General features: G+C 37.6%; 3 protein-coding genes across 5 annotated transcripts in view; 1 reads left to right on the top strand and 2 right to left on the bottom strand.

The window, feature by feature from the left end:
* Positions 1-443: 443 nt before the first annotated feature.
* Positions 444-5,656, bottom strand: LOC309498637 (UDP-glucuronosyltransferase 2A2-like). The gene is made up of 7 exons (XM_082169481.1): positions 5,520-5,656; positions 3,586-4,359; positions 3,355-3,503; positions 1,770-1,901; positions 1,368-1,455; positions 927-1,146; positions 444-771 (listed from the first exon to the last, which is right to left on the bottom strand). Exons 2-7 carry the CDS (start codon positions 4,292-4,294, stop codon positions 483-485), a joined length of 1,587 nt encoding a protein of 528 aa, XP_082025607.1. The 5' UTR covers positions 4,295-4,359; positions 5,520-5,656; the 3' UTR covers positions 444-482.
* A 262-nt stretch (positions 5,657-5,918) lies between these two features.
* Positions 5,919-12,269, top strand: LOC309498638 (UDP-glucuronosyltransferase 2C1-like). The gene is made up of 7 exons (XM_082169482.1): positions 5,919-6,797; positions 6,880-7,028; positions 7,469-7,600; positions 7,798-7,885; positions 8,123-8,345; positions 8,454-10,392; positions 10,427-12,269. The coding sequence occupies exons 1-6, from the start codon at positions 6,089-6,091 to the stop codon at positions 8,734-8,736; spliced, it is 1,584 nt and encodes a 527-aa protein (XP_082025608.1). The 5' UTR covers positions 5,919-6,088; the 3' UTR covers positions 8,737-10,392; positions 10,427-12,269.
* Positions 10,849-15,179, bottom strand: part of gak (cyclin G associated kinase) — a 43,115-nt gene continuing 38,784 nt past the window's right edge. For 2 of the 3 annotated variants that reach the window (XM_082169478.1, XM_082169480.1), the window contains 3 exons: positions 14,297-14,463; positions 14,034-14,210; positions 10,849-12,834 (listed from right to left, as the gene is read on the bottom strand). In XM_082169478.1, coding sequence (XP_082025604.1) covers positions 12,733-12,834; positions 14,034-14,210; positions 14,297-14,463 — 446 coding nt within the window. In that variant the 3' untranslated portion in view covers positions 10,849-12,732. The remainder of the gene's footprint in view (positions 12,835-14,033; positions 14,211-14,296; positions 14,464-15,179) is intronic. The other variant, XM_082169479.1, reaches the window with a different exon arrangement.

The following is a 15,179-nucleotide window of genomic DNA, read 5'->3' as shown; positions in this document are numbered from 1 at the left end:
ACACCGAAGCGCTGGCAGGAAAAGCAAACCGATTCGTTGGTATCCATGAAGGATCTGGCACAAGACCTGTTACATTGTGCCCCCTGCCAATCAACATTTCCAACATAATCTTCAGATTGTTCCAGTGACTGCCTCTAGTAGGGCAAACTAAAATATTCCCACTTTCTATAGGGCTGAACACGGTAAGTAGATTTAGAGTCTGTGAGACCAGGTATCATAATTTACCAAAGTATACAAACTTTAACCAATAAATGAGTCATGTAAAGTGCTAACGTATTCATTCAAAAGTACACACTTCAGGGCAATATGGTCCAGATGTCCCGGTTTCACTTTTTCTTCTTTGAAATTAAGCATCTGGATTATTACAATTAATTGGAGACATAAACTGATGTTTCTTACTGGCACACTAAAGCAAAAAAAATATATAATCAACAAGATGCATATATATATATGAACTTTATTTTTGTGTCAGTCAAAATTAATCACTCGTTTTTTCTTTTTCTTTTCTGCTTTGATCTAGAACAGCAACGCATTATGAAGAATTTGCACAGTTTAAAGAAGACGTAGAGGACTACAGTCAGGATAGTGAAAAGAAAAGCGAACACATCCAGACAGTGGTACTGGTACCAGGTAAGGTTGTGTGCTTCTACACGCAGGTGTTTAGCGCCTTTATTGCGCATGACGAACTCAATCCAGAACACAGACTCGTCCAAAGGCTTCATTGGTCGGTCGTGATGAATCCTGGACAGACGCGTTGCATTCTCTTTATACCTGCGGAGATGAAGACAAATATATCTCTTTATACTTTATAAACTGTTCATCTATCTATTTTGTCAATGTTGAGTATTAACAAGAGAACCAGCATTGACTCCTCAAAATATCTACACTGAAGTCTCGTCATTATTGTACAATGACAGTCAACTCACGAGGGGTCGTTAATGACGGCATTGAGTCCATCCACCAGGTCTTGAATCTGCATACTGTTGAAGTCTATAACAACAGCAGCACCCTTGGCCTTCATATGAGCTAAATTATCTGGCTGGTCACCAAACAAGGGGATCCCGACCATTGGAACAGCATGATATATGGCCTCATATATGCCATTAGTGCCTCCGTGAGTGATAAATGCTCTGGTTTTGGGGTGGCCTGAATCAGGAGACAAACACAGAAGATTGTGATGTTTGGCAAAAGGTCACAAACCTCAGTAGGAAGCGCCAGAGTTTCATTCAAATGACTGTGGCATTAAACTGAATGTAGTATTATTCAGTTAGTTAGCAGTAAATGTCAAATTAGAATTAGATCTTCTAATTGTTGCTTTATTTTTCTTAAAATTAAATAAATACACTATCACAAATTATAACACAAACCCAATAAGTCATTCTGAGGGATCCAATCATATATTTTGGTGTTTTCACCAAGAGTGTCTGGCTTGTCTCCGCTGTATCGCCATAAAACCTGCAAATAAAAAAACAGAACCACACTCACAACTGATGTGTGTATAAAGACAATGAGATTTTAGAGAACCACAAGCTGATGGACTGATGTTAAATGTAGTGCATGTCAAAGTTTCTACTTTTTCCTCCTCTTTCCGTCCTTCCTCCCGCTTGACAAATGTGACCGAAACGTTTGCCATTTGTTCAGTAAAGTATTAATTTTATTTCACACTTGATGACTTCTTCTTTGGTAGAGTTCTCTTGAAGTGTTTTATCTCCTATGAAATGATAAAGAACGAAATACGTAAAAGAAGAATGTAAGGATGGTAAAATAACCTTCTGTGGGATCTGAGCCAGTGCAGAGGCGATCGTATTGCTCCTCTCTTTGGTTATGTTGTTTACCATGGACCCCAGAGTGAAGACCACAATCCCATCATCCCCTGAACTCTGTACAAACTCCTCTAGATCCTACACACACACACACACACAAAAAGGATGTTCAGTACCTTCTCTTTTTGCGACAATGTTTTTAATATCAAGTACGACCTTGGCATTACTGGGTAGTAATTGATTACATGTAATCTGGATTACGTGATCAAATTCCAAAATTGAAGTACTTGTACATTTACATTTACATTTATTCATTTAGCTGACGCTTATATCCGAAGCGACTTACAATTGCTATATATGTCAGAGGTCGCACGCCTCTGGAGCAACTAGGGGTTAAGTGTCTTGCTCAGGGACACATTGGTGTCTCACAGTGGAATCGAACCCGGGTCTCTCACACCAAAGGCATGTGTCTTATCCATTGCGCCACCACCACCCGTAATTAGATTAGATTACATTTTAAAATACTCGTTATCAGACTACAGTTACTTTATTGATTAGATGATTACATATTATTCACATAATGGAAGTAAATCCAAATACAGTGAGTAAAAAAAAGTTTGCAAAAAAATTTTTTTAATGATTGTCCCTAATTATTATTTTTCATGTTTTAAATGTTCCTTTGTAAAAAGCATATCGCTTATATACATTCAGAAAGTCTTCTAGTTTTGTGAAGTTGCACACAGACCAGCCACTAGTTATAAGTAACTAGTTATAAGGCTGTAATTACATGGAAAATTTTGCATTTTGAACAAAGCATTTACTTAATTTTTTTTAATGATTATTTTTATGAATCTTTCAAAAAACCCATTATCCCCAACTCTTGTCTTTCTGCATTTGAAAGACTGATTGAGTGATTACATGAGAGACATGATACGGATTTCGGTATATTGTACTGTATCTTTCAACAAATTTTTTGATGTTCATTCATGTTAATTTCGTTCTGTAACGTAGTAAAGAGGAAGGAATTGATCGTGTTCACTTCGCTTGAACTCAGGCGCTACAGTGATCTCTCGCTATCAAAGAGTGTTAAAACGGTATTTATTGTTTGATAAAATAGACAGAATCTGAAAGCTGAGACTTCGTTTCATATCAAAAGTAACAAAGCACAAAGCTTATTGCGATTTATTGCACAAACATTCATGATGAAACCTGAAAAGTGACGCACATTCCCTGTTCAACTTTCTCTTCATAAATAAATAAATGCATAATCTAGCCTACGTATATGCTTGTCCTGTACGTGAATAAAAATGAAAATGTCAACCAAAACAGAGCCTTTTAAATGGCTTATTATCATTAAAATGTGAACATTAAAATAACCGGTAATAACAGATTATGACGGAATTTTTACGACCCTGTCCGTCAAAATGACTGACAATGCGGAAGTCTAACGCGACCTCTGTTATTACTATTCCTGTCAGGTTTACCATACAGATTTGTTTCTTTCTTTTTTTTTCCTGGTTTGATGATTCAAAGCATGTGTCTCATGAATTTCAGATTTTGAGCTGGTAGACTATTAAAAAGACAGATGCACCTTGGGTAAAGGCTTGGCAGGGGTGCAGTGAAGCCCTCCAATGAATTTGAAGTTGGGCAGGAATGGCCGTGGAAACTCAAAATCCCAGTAGGTTCGGATCAACCAGATATCAGCTTTACCCATCATCTCACAATAGGAAGTGGGCCGTCCTGAAATGAAAGATATAAAAAAACAAAATTAGCTTTTATTTGACGTACAATCATGTTTTCCCCTCCAGCTTATTCAACTCACCAAAATATTCAGTGTAATAGCTGTCCATTTTTTTCCACAGACTAATGGCCAAAGCATCTTGAGAAAGGTAGAACAGCATATTGAGGATTCGCTCGGTAAAGCTCATCTTGTCTGTGAGTTTACTCATGGCTCCAGGAACAAATGATGGTGGAGCTGGTATCTGACCACACAACCGCTCTAAAGTGTGAGCGATGGAGAATCGTAGCGTGTAAACCAAGGGAATGTCCAGCTCTTCAGCTAATATATCACTGCATGGGAAGATCGGATCGGCCAGCATGACGTCAAACTTCCCATGCTGCAATTTGTCCATCAACTCTGGAGAGTTTAGAGCACCATCACAGTATGCAAGACACAAGTCTTGATCTTTGGAGACAAGCTGGTAGAATCTGATATGAATTTGCAGCAAGTTTAACTGATCCATCTCATACATTGAGAAATGTAAAAAATCCTCAAGGAAGTCTTGCATGTCCTGTGCTTCGATGGACACGTTAAAGGGCTGGTAGGAGAAGCGATCCGATTCTTCAGCTTTCATGTAGAGAGAGGCATCCGGCACCAGCACTGTGACATCGTGTCCCCTGTCAATCAATGTTTCCAACACAATCTTCAGATTGATCCAGTGACTGCCCTCAGTATACCAAACTAAAATATTCCCACATTCTGCAGGGCTGAGCACAGTGAGTAAGAAAAGAAAACCGACGATGAATCTCATGATTGCCAGCGACAGTGTGATCCCTCAGTGTCCCACAACCAGCAGGTACTGTGTAATTATTAACCCTAGAAGAGCAAAGTCATGGTTGAGATCGATCCATAAACTGTTCAGGTAAAAGGTATTGATGCATTTTTTTGATTTATTTTCAATTTTCTCCTTTCAATGACTTTAATCTCGAAACATTTCGACTTTAATCTCGAAACATTTCGACTTTAATCTCGAAACATTTCGACTTTAATCTCGAAACATTTCGACTTTAATCTCGAAATATTTCGACTTTATTCTCGAAACATTTCGACTTTAATCTCGAAACATTTCGACTTTATTCTCGAAACATTTCGACTTTATTCTCGAAACATTTCTACTTTATTCTCGAAACATTTCGACTTCAATCTCGAAACATTTCGACTTTAATCTCGAAACATTTCGACTTTAATCTCGAAACATTTCGACTTTAATCTCGAAACATTTCGACTTTAATCTCGAAACATTTCGACTTTAATCTCGAAACATTTCGACTTTATTCTCGAAACATTTCGACTTCAATCTCGAAACATTTCGACTTCAATCTCGAAACATTTCGACTTTAATCTCGAAACATTTCGACTTTAATCTCGAAACATTTCGACTTTAATCTCGAAAATTTCGACTTTAATCTCGAAACATTTCGACTTTATTCTCGAAACATTTCGACTTTAATCTCGAAACATTTCGACTTTAATCTCGAAACATTTCGACTTTATTCTTATTCTTTTAATATTTCGATTAAAGTCGAAATATTTCGAGAATAAAGTCGAAATATTTCGACTTTAATCTCGAAATGATAGCATTTAAAAAAAAAAAATTACAGATTTTTTTTTTTTTTTTTTGCGGTTCAGGACTTCAGTACCTAATCAATTTCAGTTACAATTTATTTTAAGGCATCCGTGTTACAGTGTAATTATACACTTAAGAACAGAGTAATAATAATTATACCTGTAAAGGGTTAGGTTTTGGTTGAGGGTTAGTTGCATGTAATTATGCACAAATTTATGGTTATTACTATAGTAACTACATGTAACGTGTAATAAGGACTGTAATATTACAGTGTTACCTTGATTTCTTGTCAGAAATGTTTAGTGAATTTGTGAATATGTTGACATGAAATTTCAAGTAGTGAAAGATTGTTTCATAATTATACATGCAAGTTTAGAAAAACATAGTCTTTTCCTGCTTCCTTGTTTACCTTGTCGCTCTTCCCCGGCCCGACGAAACACACTTTCACATTTATGGCACAATCCTTAATAAATAAGCACAATCCTAGCATTAGGATCCTTTGGAAGGTGATGTTGTTTTAGTGGAGTGATCCTACATCTTACTAACACGCCGGTGGGCGGGGCCAAAGTTGCAATAATGAAGTATGCGTGTTTTTTTCCCCACCGAGGCCATCTTTCGTTACACCATTATGTCATAAAGAGGCACATTCCACAATGAGTCGTTCGCTGAGCTTGGTTACAATAAAACCTGTTTTTGGACTAACAAGGACGTTTTCAGTTATCAAACTTACAGGATATTCTAGTATGATGACCTCTTAAATGTCAAAAGCTCAAGGACATTTTGATTTCTCAGTTCATGAACCCTTTAAAGCTACGTGAATGAATCTGCTTTATCTGCTTTACACTTTAGCCTCTACCTTTTACCCTGTTGATTTATGATTCCTGACTTGTTAAAATCTACAATGTTAATAATTATACCAGACAGTCCAGCACATGAAGGCAAGAGACTAAAGATCTCACAATCTTATCACTGGCAATCATGAGACTCATAGTCTGTTTTCTTTCTCTGCTCACTGTATTTGGAACTGGAAAGTGTGGGAATATTTTAGTTTGGTATACTGAGGGCAGTCACTGGATCAATCTGAAGATTGTGTTGGAAGCATTGATTGACAGGGGACATGATGTCACAGTGCTGGTGCCGGATGCCTCTCTCTACATGAAAGCTGAAGAATCGGATCGCTTCTCCTACCAGCCCTTTAACGTGTCCATGGATGTAAAGGAGATGCGAAACTTCATTGATGAGTTTCTGCATTTCTCAGTGTATGAGATGGATCAGCTAAACTTGCTGCAGATTCTAATAAAATTTTACGACTTTGGGTCCAAACATCAGGCTATGTCTCTGGCACACTGTGACGGCATTCTGAAATCTCCGAAGTTGATGGACAAATTGCGGAATGGAAAGTTTGATGTTGTTTTGTCAGATCCGATCTACCAGTGCAGCGATATTGTGGCTGAAAAGCTGGACATTCCCTTGGTTTACACGCTACGATTCTCCATCGCTCACACTTTAGAGCGCATGTGTGGTCAGATACCAGCTCCACCATCATTTGTTCCTGGAGCCATGAGTAAACTCACAGACAAGATGAGCTTTACCGAGCGAATCCTCAATATGCTGTTCTACCTTTCTCAAGATGCTTTGGCCATTAGTCTGTGGAAAAAAACGGACAGCTATTACACTGAATATTTTGGTGAGTTGAATAAGCTGGAGGGGAAAAAATGATTGTACATCAAATAAAAGCTAATTTAGTTTTTTTAAATCTTTCATTTCAGGACGGCCCACTTCCTATTGTGAGATGATGGGTAAAGCTGATATCTGGTTGATCCGAACCTACTGGGATTTTGAGTTTCCACGGCCATTCCTGCCCAACTTCAAATTCATTGGAGGGCTTCACTGCACCCCTGCCAAGCCTTTACCCAAGGTGCATCTGTCTTTTTAAAGATTCAACCTCATTTGCTGTTAAGAAGATAGGAGATCTGAATTTCTTAAAACAAAAAGGGTCCGCATCATTTGAATCATAAGTCCAAGAGGAGTTTAGAAAATAACTTGCAGTTCAGCGAGTCAAATGATGACTCGTTGACCAGTCTGAATGGATTCTGTTCAAGTAAACTGAATATTTCTAATCTATACATTAAAAGAACCGGTTCATAGGAAGTAATCAAACTACACTGGTAGCGCTGTATGTTTTTGATTTACTAAAAAGAAATGACTCAAGTCATTTGTTGTTGTTTGCCTGAAATTTGTGAGGAAAAACTATTGCTTTTAGCACCATTATTTTACCCGGAAACTGCTGTGAATTGTAGAAATATATGTAAAAATGTCACTTTTTCACAGCACAAGTTAATGATGTTTTTTGTGTAGGACATGGAGGAGTTTGTACAGAGCTCAGGGGATGATGGGATTGTGGTCTTCACTCTAGGGTCCTTGATAGACAAAATTCCCAAAGAGATGACCAACAGGATCGCCTCTGCACTGGCCCAGATCCCACAGAAGGTAACTGACCGTTCTTACACACTTAACACCCAAATATCATGAACACACAAGCACTGCTTCTCTATCTGATTGGAATGGGGGAAGGTAGTTTAATTTTTCACAATTCAATGTGAATATTCACATTTACTCAGGTATTGTTTCTTTATAATCTCACTTGATCAGTTGAGTGTGTGGTTCTGCACGTGTGTGTGTTGCAGGTCTTATGGCGATACGGTGGAGAGAAGCCAGATACTCTTGGTGAAAACACCAGAACCTATAAGTGGATCCCGCAGAATGATTTATTGGGTTTGTATTATAATTTGTGATTGTATGCGACTTTTTTATTTAAAAAAAAATAATAAAAAAAATACACTAAAGGTAACAATGGGAGCCCTTACGTTAATTATTCAGTAGGTTATACAGCAATTTATTATTTGAGTTGTCTAAATTGTTCTTTTTGAGTCTGGTTGTGTAATTTGGAGTTTGTCCCAACAACTTTTGCTTTTTCATTGTTTGTTTATCCATATTTGTCTCCTGATTCAGGCCATCCCAAAACCAGAGCATTTATCACTCATGGAGGCACTAATGGCATATATGAGGCCATATATCATGCTGTTCCAATGGTTGGGATCCCCATGTTTGGTGACCAGCCAGATAATTTAGCTCATATGAAGGCCAAGGGTGCTGCTGTTGTTATAGACAATATAAAGACCATGCAGCCGCAAGAGCTGGTGGATGGACTCAATGCCGTCATTAACGACCCCTCGTGAGTCACTCATATCATATCTGACTCTTGTCAGTCTATGTTCTCCGTTGCACGACTACACAGACACAGTAAACACAGACATTATTGTATTTGTCTTAATCTCTGCAGGTATAAAGAGAATGCAACGCGTCTGTCCAGGATTCATCACGACCGACCAATGAAGCCTTTGGACGAGTCTGTGTTCTGGATTGAGTTCGTCATGCGCAATAAAGGCGCTAAACACCTGCGTGTAGAAGCACACAACCTTACCTGGTACCAGTACCACTGTCTGGATGTGTTCGCTTTTCTTTTCACTATCCTGACTGTAGTCCTCTACGTCTTCTTTAAATTGAGCAAATTCTTCATAATGCGTTGCTGTTTTAGATCAAAGCAGAAAAGAAAAAAAGAGTGACTTTTGTTTTATTGATTTTTTTATTTTATTTTATTTTTTAAGCCTTATTGCACTAAACATTGTGTCTCCACCCACACAATGGTCTTTTTGAGCTAAAAAATATCCTATCAACTCTCCACCTATAACTTCAGCTGTCAATAGGATGTTCCTCATCACCACACAGGGCTGTACAGTGTGACATATATGTCAAAAAAATTGGTCTGTGCGATGAATAAATGTTCCACTGTAGCACACGTGCGATACAGTTTTGCACGTTCATAACACAGCCGCTTAATAGTGTGAAGAGATAGGCTAGTGCTTGTTTACGTGTGAGATTGATGGCGCACTGCTATTATACTTGGTAGCTGTAGTCTATTGTGTGATTAAAACTCGTGTCCCGGCTGCATTGAGTCATTTTGTCCAGTGGAGTGGCCAGCAGACATGCTAGATCTGTGACACACACACACACACACACACACACACACACACACACACACACACACACACACACACACACACACACACACACACACACACACACACACACACACACACACACACACACACACACTGCACTAAACTAAAGAAAAGATGCAACTGTTGACAGTATTAGTCTCATAGAGGAGTGTCATGGGTTAGTGCTAGCTTGCAAACAAGAGTTTTTATTTAGTGATGTCTGCCCACAGATCTGTTCAACTTTGATGTGCAAGAGGTGTTATGTTTCTGCACTCTTCCATTTTTAGCAAATAAATAAAAAGTTTGTCTAAAAACTATTTTTGAACCTCTGTACTTTCAGAACTTTCAACCTCTGTCTGTAGCACCAGTGCTATGTGTAAAAAAAAGTTGACATACAGCCTTGTCACATCACTCAACTTTGGATGTCCTCTCATCTCACAATACTAAACTAGAATGCTGTAATTCTTAATTATAATCATAATTATAATCCCCACCTTTTACATTTTGGAATGTGCTATATTTTAAAAAGCACTATACCAAATCAATATGATCAAAACATTGAATTAAGTATTTTACAAATAAAACAAGCTGTTTGCGTGTGTACTGTGGTTTACTCTTGAAATTCAATATTGTAGCGCTAATATTGTTCGGTCTTGCACTTATTTTTCATTTGTAAGTCACTGGATAAAATAAACTGACTGCTACATGACTGTGATATAAATGGATATAAATCAGAATATATACGTTTTTAAACATTAGGACATTTATATTTAGAACGATGAAGAGGAAAAACAATACGCTCTCGTTCTGTTAACTCTGCATTCATCAGTAAGTAACACGTGGCTGCCCCCTAGTGGTCGTTGTAAATCATTGCAACGGGACTTTTATTTTATATAAAGGCCTAATGCCTGCTTTAGTAGTTTACTTCACACATCGCGAACAACCAGTCGACCATCAACAAGCAAGCGAACTCTTCATGTGATCCTGTCAGTTTTCCTTATATGATCGGTTAAACCCGAGATGATTAGAGCAGGTTTGGTGATCAAGAGATCTGCTGCATGGATGATGGTCTTACATTTAACGCTAGTCCATTTTGGATGTGTAGTATTGATAGACTTGTAGCGCAACTGCTAGAATGGGTAATTCGTTCACCCAAGCTTGATTAAAATTATTCTGTATGTATGGGTTATACATCTGAGATAGTATTATAATTTGGCAATAGTTATAGATTAAAGTTAAATTATGTTGGTTGTAGGTTAAGCGGATTAAATCGATTTGATGTTTTAATTATGTAAATTTCTAATTTCATAATAAGAGCACTGTGGTCAATGATGATGATGTCACAGATCTGCGCATTCTGACGCAAATGACGTGTGATGCTGCGTGAACCTGAGACCACACGGTGTACTAGTGTTGCATACTTTAAAATCAATGTCAAATGTTTAAACTGATCAACTGAGGTAAATATATATTGAAATATAATTCATGCATTTAGACAACGTGCATGATGTGCACAATTCTGCATACATTCAACTGTATTAATAAAATGCATATCGTATTGCCATACTTGAAGATATTAAGGAATTTAACTTATATAAATACTCACATTTGTATCATTAGGTGACATACAGACTAATGCTTAAAAGAAATAAAATAAAAGACAATCTAAACCCAAAACCATGATTATGGTTTATTGGTCAAAAGAAAATAAAGACAAAAAAAATCTTTTAAGACCGTGGTGTTATGATTTTGTTCTCCATTGCAGGAGGCATCTGGTGAGAAACAGTAGTTTTACATCCAAAGGAAAGCTGAGAAAGAAAACTGTGACATTATTAACAAAAAAATATTCACTCTCCACCAAAATACAGCAGCATTGTTTATTTTCTTACATATTCTTATTCTGCGAATATATACTTATCTTACCCATAAGTATAAGGACATTTATTTAGACTGAACAAAGTCATTCATTTAATTCCGAACCTGTTAAACACAACCAGTACAGATTTTGAACAGAAACGCCACACTCCAGTTTGAAACATTTATGACCATTTATGACTTTGGTGGAGGGTGAATAAGTTGAAACGTTTCCAAAAATCACACAAAACGAACCGACAATCTGAACCAGCCAATCAGTCCTCTCAACAGCAGCCGCAAAAACCCCCAGTAACAGATGGAAGGATTCGGTTTTGTTCAGTCCGACTGTATCGCCTCTTGTGTTGCAAGTCTCGTACGTGGACAATCTCAGAAGGTCCCGGTCTAAATCATAGAGCATTTTCTTCCAGTCCTCAGATTTTTCTATAACAAAAATATTGGAAGCTATATTTATAAAAACAACACTAATTAATTTCCACCCTAACATCATTGTCTAATAAGTTTTTTACTTTTTTTTAAACATTTGGATATGGGTACATCTGAATTTGGCCTGATGACCCCGAGGGATTGGTGCGACCTTTCTAGTGTCATTATTAAGAGGATGTGGAAACATCAAATAAAATATTGTGAAGACTTGCTAACACATTGAAAATAGGATAATAGTACAAGGAATACAAAAAAAAGAAAGACAATTACATTCCAAATTGCCAGCAATAATCTTAAAAAGCACATTCATATTAGTAGATGCTTTGGAATGATTTTAGTTTTGCAAAATGCTCAGCTTGTTTCATCGTTTACAATAAATTTGATATTTTAGTCCTTTTTATATCCATCCATTAGCCATGTACAGCTTTCAAAACAATAAATAAGACAGACATTTCTGATTGGTCCTTGTTGAGAAAAAAAAAAAAAAAAAAATGTATGGAGAGCTCCGAGGTTTTGTTGAAGTTAAGTTTCTTCTCGGTCACTGGAATACCTGCAGAAAATGAGCCCTGAACCTACAAATACACAAACAACACCTTCCAATGAGGCGCCTGGAGAGAAGTAACACTTGAGATCAGTGAAAACATGATGAAACTGCAGTGAAAGTGATGAAAAGTCCAACAGAGACGTCAAAACCTCTGCTTTCGCTTCACATGAACACGATCCACCCTCACACACACACACACACACACACACAGGAGTCGAGTGAATATTTACATCAGTTAATCGACAAACCACACTGATTGAAAAACAAAAAGGTGAAAACAAAAGAATGACAAAAGTGTGATGCATAGAATGGCATAAAATAGATCAGCGATAATCATGTCGGTCTTCATCCCAGAAACCATCAGTTTTCAAGCTCTTTTGAAGTGCAAGACACAGACTGTAGTCTCAGGTGTGTGTGTGTGTGTGTGTGTGTGTGTGTGTGTGTGTGTGTGTTAGTGTGTTTGCCAAAAGGATGCTAGCACGGTCCCCTTTTGAAGGAGGAGAACTCCAACGCTACAGGTTTCACTCAGGAGAGTGTGTGGTAGTTCAGGAAGAGATCTGTCCGTTCCTCAAACATAAGAGGTCTGTTTTCTTCCTGTGATTGATCTGTTCCACAGCCAGCCTCTCTCTCAGCGCGTGTGTGTGTGTGTGTGTGTGCGTGTGTGTGTGTGGAGAGAGAGAGAGCGCTGTGCCTGTAGGGGAGACGCTCACTGAGCGTGTTCAGAACAGGGCTTTGGATCCATGGTTCTCAAACTCGGACCAGGCGTCGCTCAGCTCCATGAAGATCATTTTAGCGTACTGCTCGTACGGCTGACCTGTGGCCTGAAGACCGGAGAGAGAGAGAGAATCAAGTAAGAATCAAATCAAAATTGACTTTATTTTCTTAATGCAGATAACTGGATTTATAGTGAACGATTAATCCTTTAAAACATGGGTTTTTTTTTTTTACCTTCATAATTGTTAATCAAAATAAGCAACTTTAAACTGCTTCCAGTAAACAGTTTAAGAGCGAAACTCGAAATATGCAGAATAAAACTGTTACTTTTATTAATATTAATTCAGATTTGTATTACTGATTAAAAATATATTGCTTAGTATATTAATTATAATTAACGTTGCTTTCATTATTATTTTCTTGACCAAAAACAAAAAAACACTTGACAAATGGTCATGTCTGAAATGGAAACAATACTTTTATTATTATTAATTAAGATTTGCAATAATTATATTGCTTAACACATTAACTATAATTAACATATTTCTTTAATTATTATTTTCTTGACAAACCCCGCCCCCAAACGATCATGTCTAAAATGAAATGAAAATAATACTTGTATTCATATACATTTATATTTGTATTACTGTCAAATATGTTTATCCAAACAAATTATTCATATAATGCTTAATAATAATAATCAAAATATTGCTTAAAAAAAACAAATTATTTAAAACTAAATAAACAATAAGAAAAACAATAAATTAAAAAAACACATAATAAACAAATAATTGAAATGCATCCATCCAGGCAATAAATAAAACATTTAAATTGAAGGAGACACTTAATATTCAGAAATATTATTGATATGACTGCACTGACACTATTATTTGTGACCTTGTTATTCGTACACGCTGTGACTATACAAATCACAACATGTAAATAGGAAAATGTTGGCGTTATTTTGTCACTTATTGGGAGCAGTATGCTAGCTGGAGCCATTTACCTCCAGTCTTTGTGCTAAGCTAGGCTAGCGGTGGGTGGTGTCAGACAGAGTTACGGCACGCACGGAGATGAGAAGGGTATGTATGGACATATATAACTCTGGGGGATACGGTGAATAAGCTAAAGTCCCAAAAAGTTGGCGTGTTCCTTTAAAAAGATTTTCTCCGCCCGTATAGCATTATCTCTGTCAGCAGATTTTTTTTTTTCAGAGACCAAGTTTATACATTTTGATGAAAAAAATGAAACACATTCTCATACTTTCTTGCTTTTTGAGCATTGCTGTAATGTAAACATCTCATACCTTGTCTGGGTGCACAACAAGCACAGCCTTCCTGTAGACCCTCTTCACCTGGTCAGGTGTGACTAGATCCGCCATGTTGATGGGCTTCCAGCGGGTTTCTCCTTCCCACAGGACCGTGTGCAGTGTGGAGAGCAGAGCCCTGATGTTACGCTCCTTCCCCTCGATCCAATCTAAGATCTAACGTACAAACATCATCATCAAGCCCAAACCACATCCACCAGGAAATCTGTTCTTGAGAAACTGTGCTAAACGCTCATCTGTACCTGAAGTTTGAGAGGGTCCATGTCTTTAGACAGCTCCTGCTTCCTCATCTCAGCAATAGTTCTGGGCGTCTTCCTGTCAGGTTTGGAGCCAAAACCTTGTGTGGACAGAAGATCCTCAAAGTCGTCTTCTTTCACTTTGGGCTTCGGACCTAAAGGACAGAAACAGTCTGTACAACAAAAGCAGACAATAACAACCACAACACATTTATGAAATGTATTAGTGCATCATAAACGCTCCAAATCGCCCATGGCAATTATTGCTCACGTCACTCTCTGCATGAAACGCTCTCGCTGCATCCGAAATCACGTACTCTCTGAGTATCATCATGATCTATATAAGATCTCTCTCATAAAGCCGTCTCTCAAGCAGCTCTCGAGTACAAACTTGACTTCTTTTTCGTGGCTTATTGCGCTTAAACGGTCAAATACATACAAAATTATGTAAAAATGCCAAAAAGTATTCAGGAAAATACAGTCAGTTTTGGAATGTAACTAGTTAGAGAAAACGCATGTTGTGTAACAGTATATTGGATCCGTGCGCACGCTCTTAAAGTGACGGCAGCCTAATAAACCTGCTGCAAAAGACAGAAAATCACTCGCTGCTCTTGACTGAATAACTTTTAACTTTAATTCTAAGCATTAATCCGTATGAAATGAAAACTATCCATGGTCTGGGTAAATACTCGATTCTGATTGGCTGCAGGGTGTCCATTAAAAAGACACCTAGTAAAGGAGTTCTGGTGAAACTGACTGTTTACCGTTCGAAATTAATAAATAAATGCGCTGGCTACATCAGCTGTGAGTAACCATAGCAACAGGCAGTAAACTGAAGGGTTCTACGAGCTGAGCGGACTATAAATATCTCCGGTTGCTAAATAAACCG

Source organism: Leuciscus leuciscus, assembly GCF_965113295.1.
Source record: "Leuciscus leuciscus genome assembly, chromosome: 5".
NCBI lineage: Eukaryota > Metazoa > Chordata > Actinopteri > Cypriniformes > Leuciscidae > Leuciscus > Leuciscus leuciscus.
This window is presented reverse-complemented; position numbering and strand designations above follow the sequence as displayed.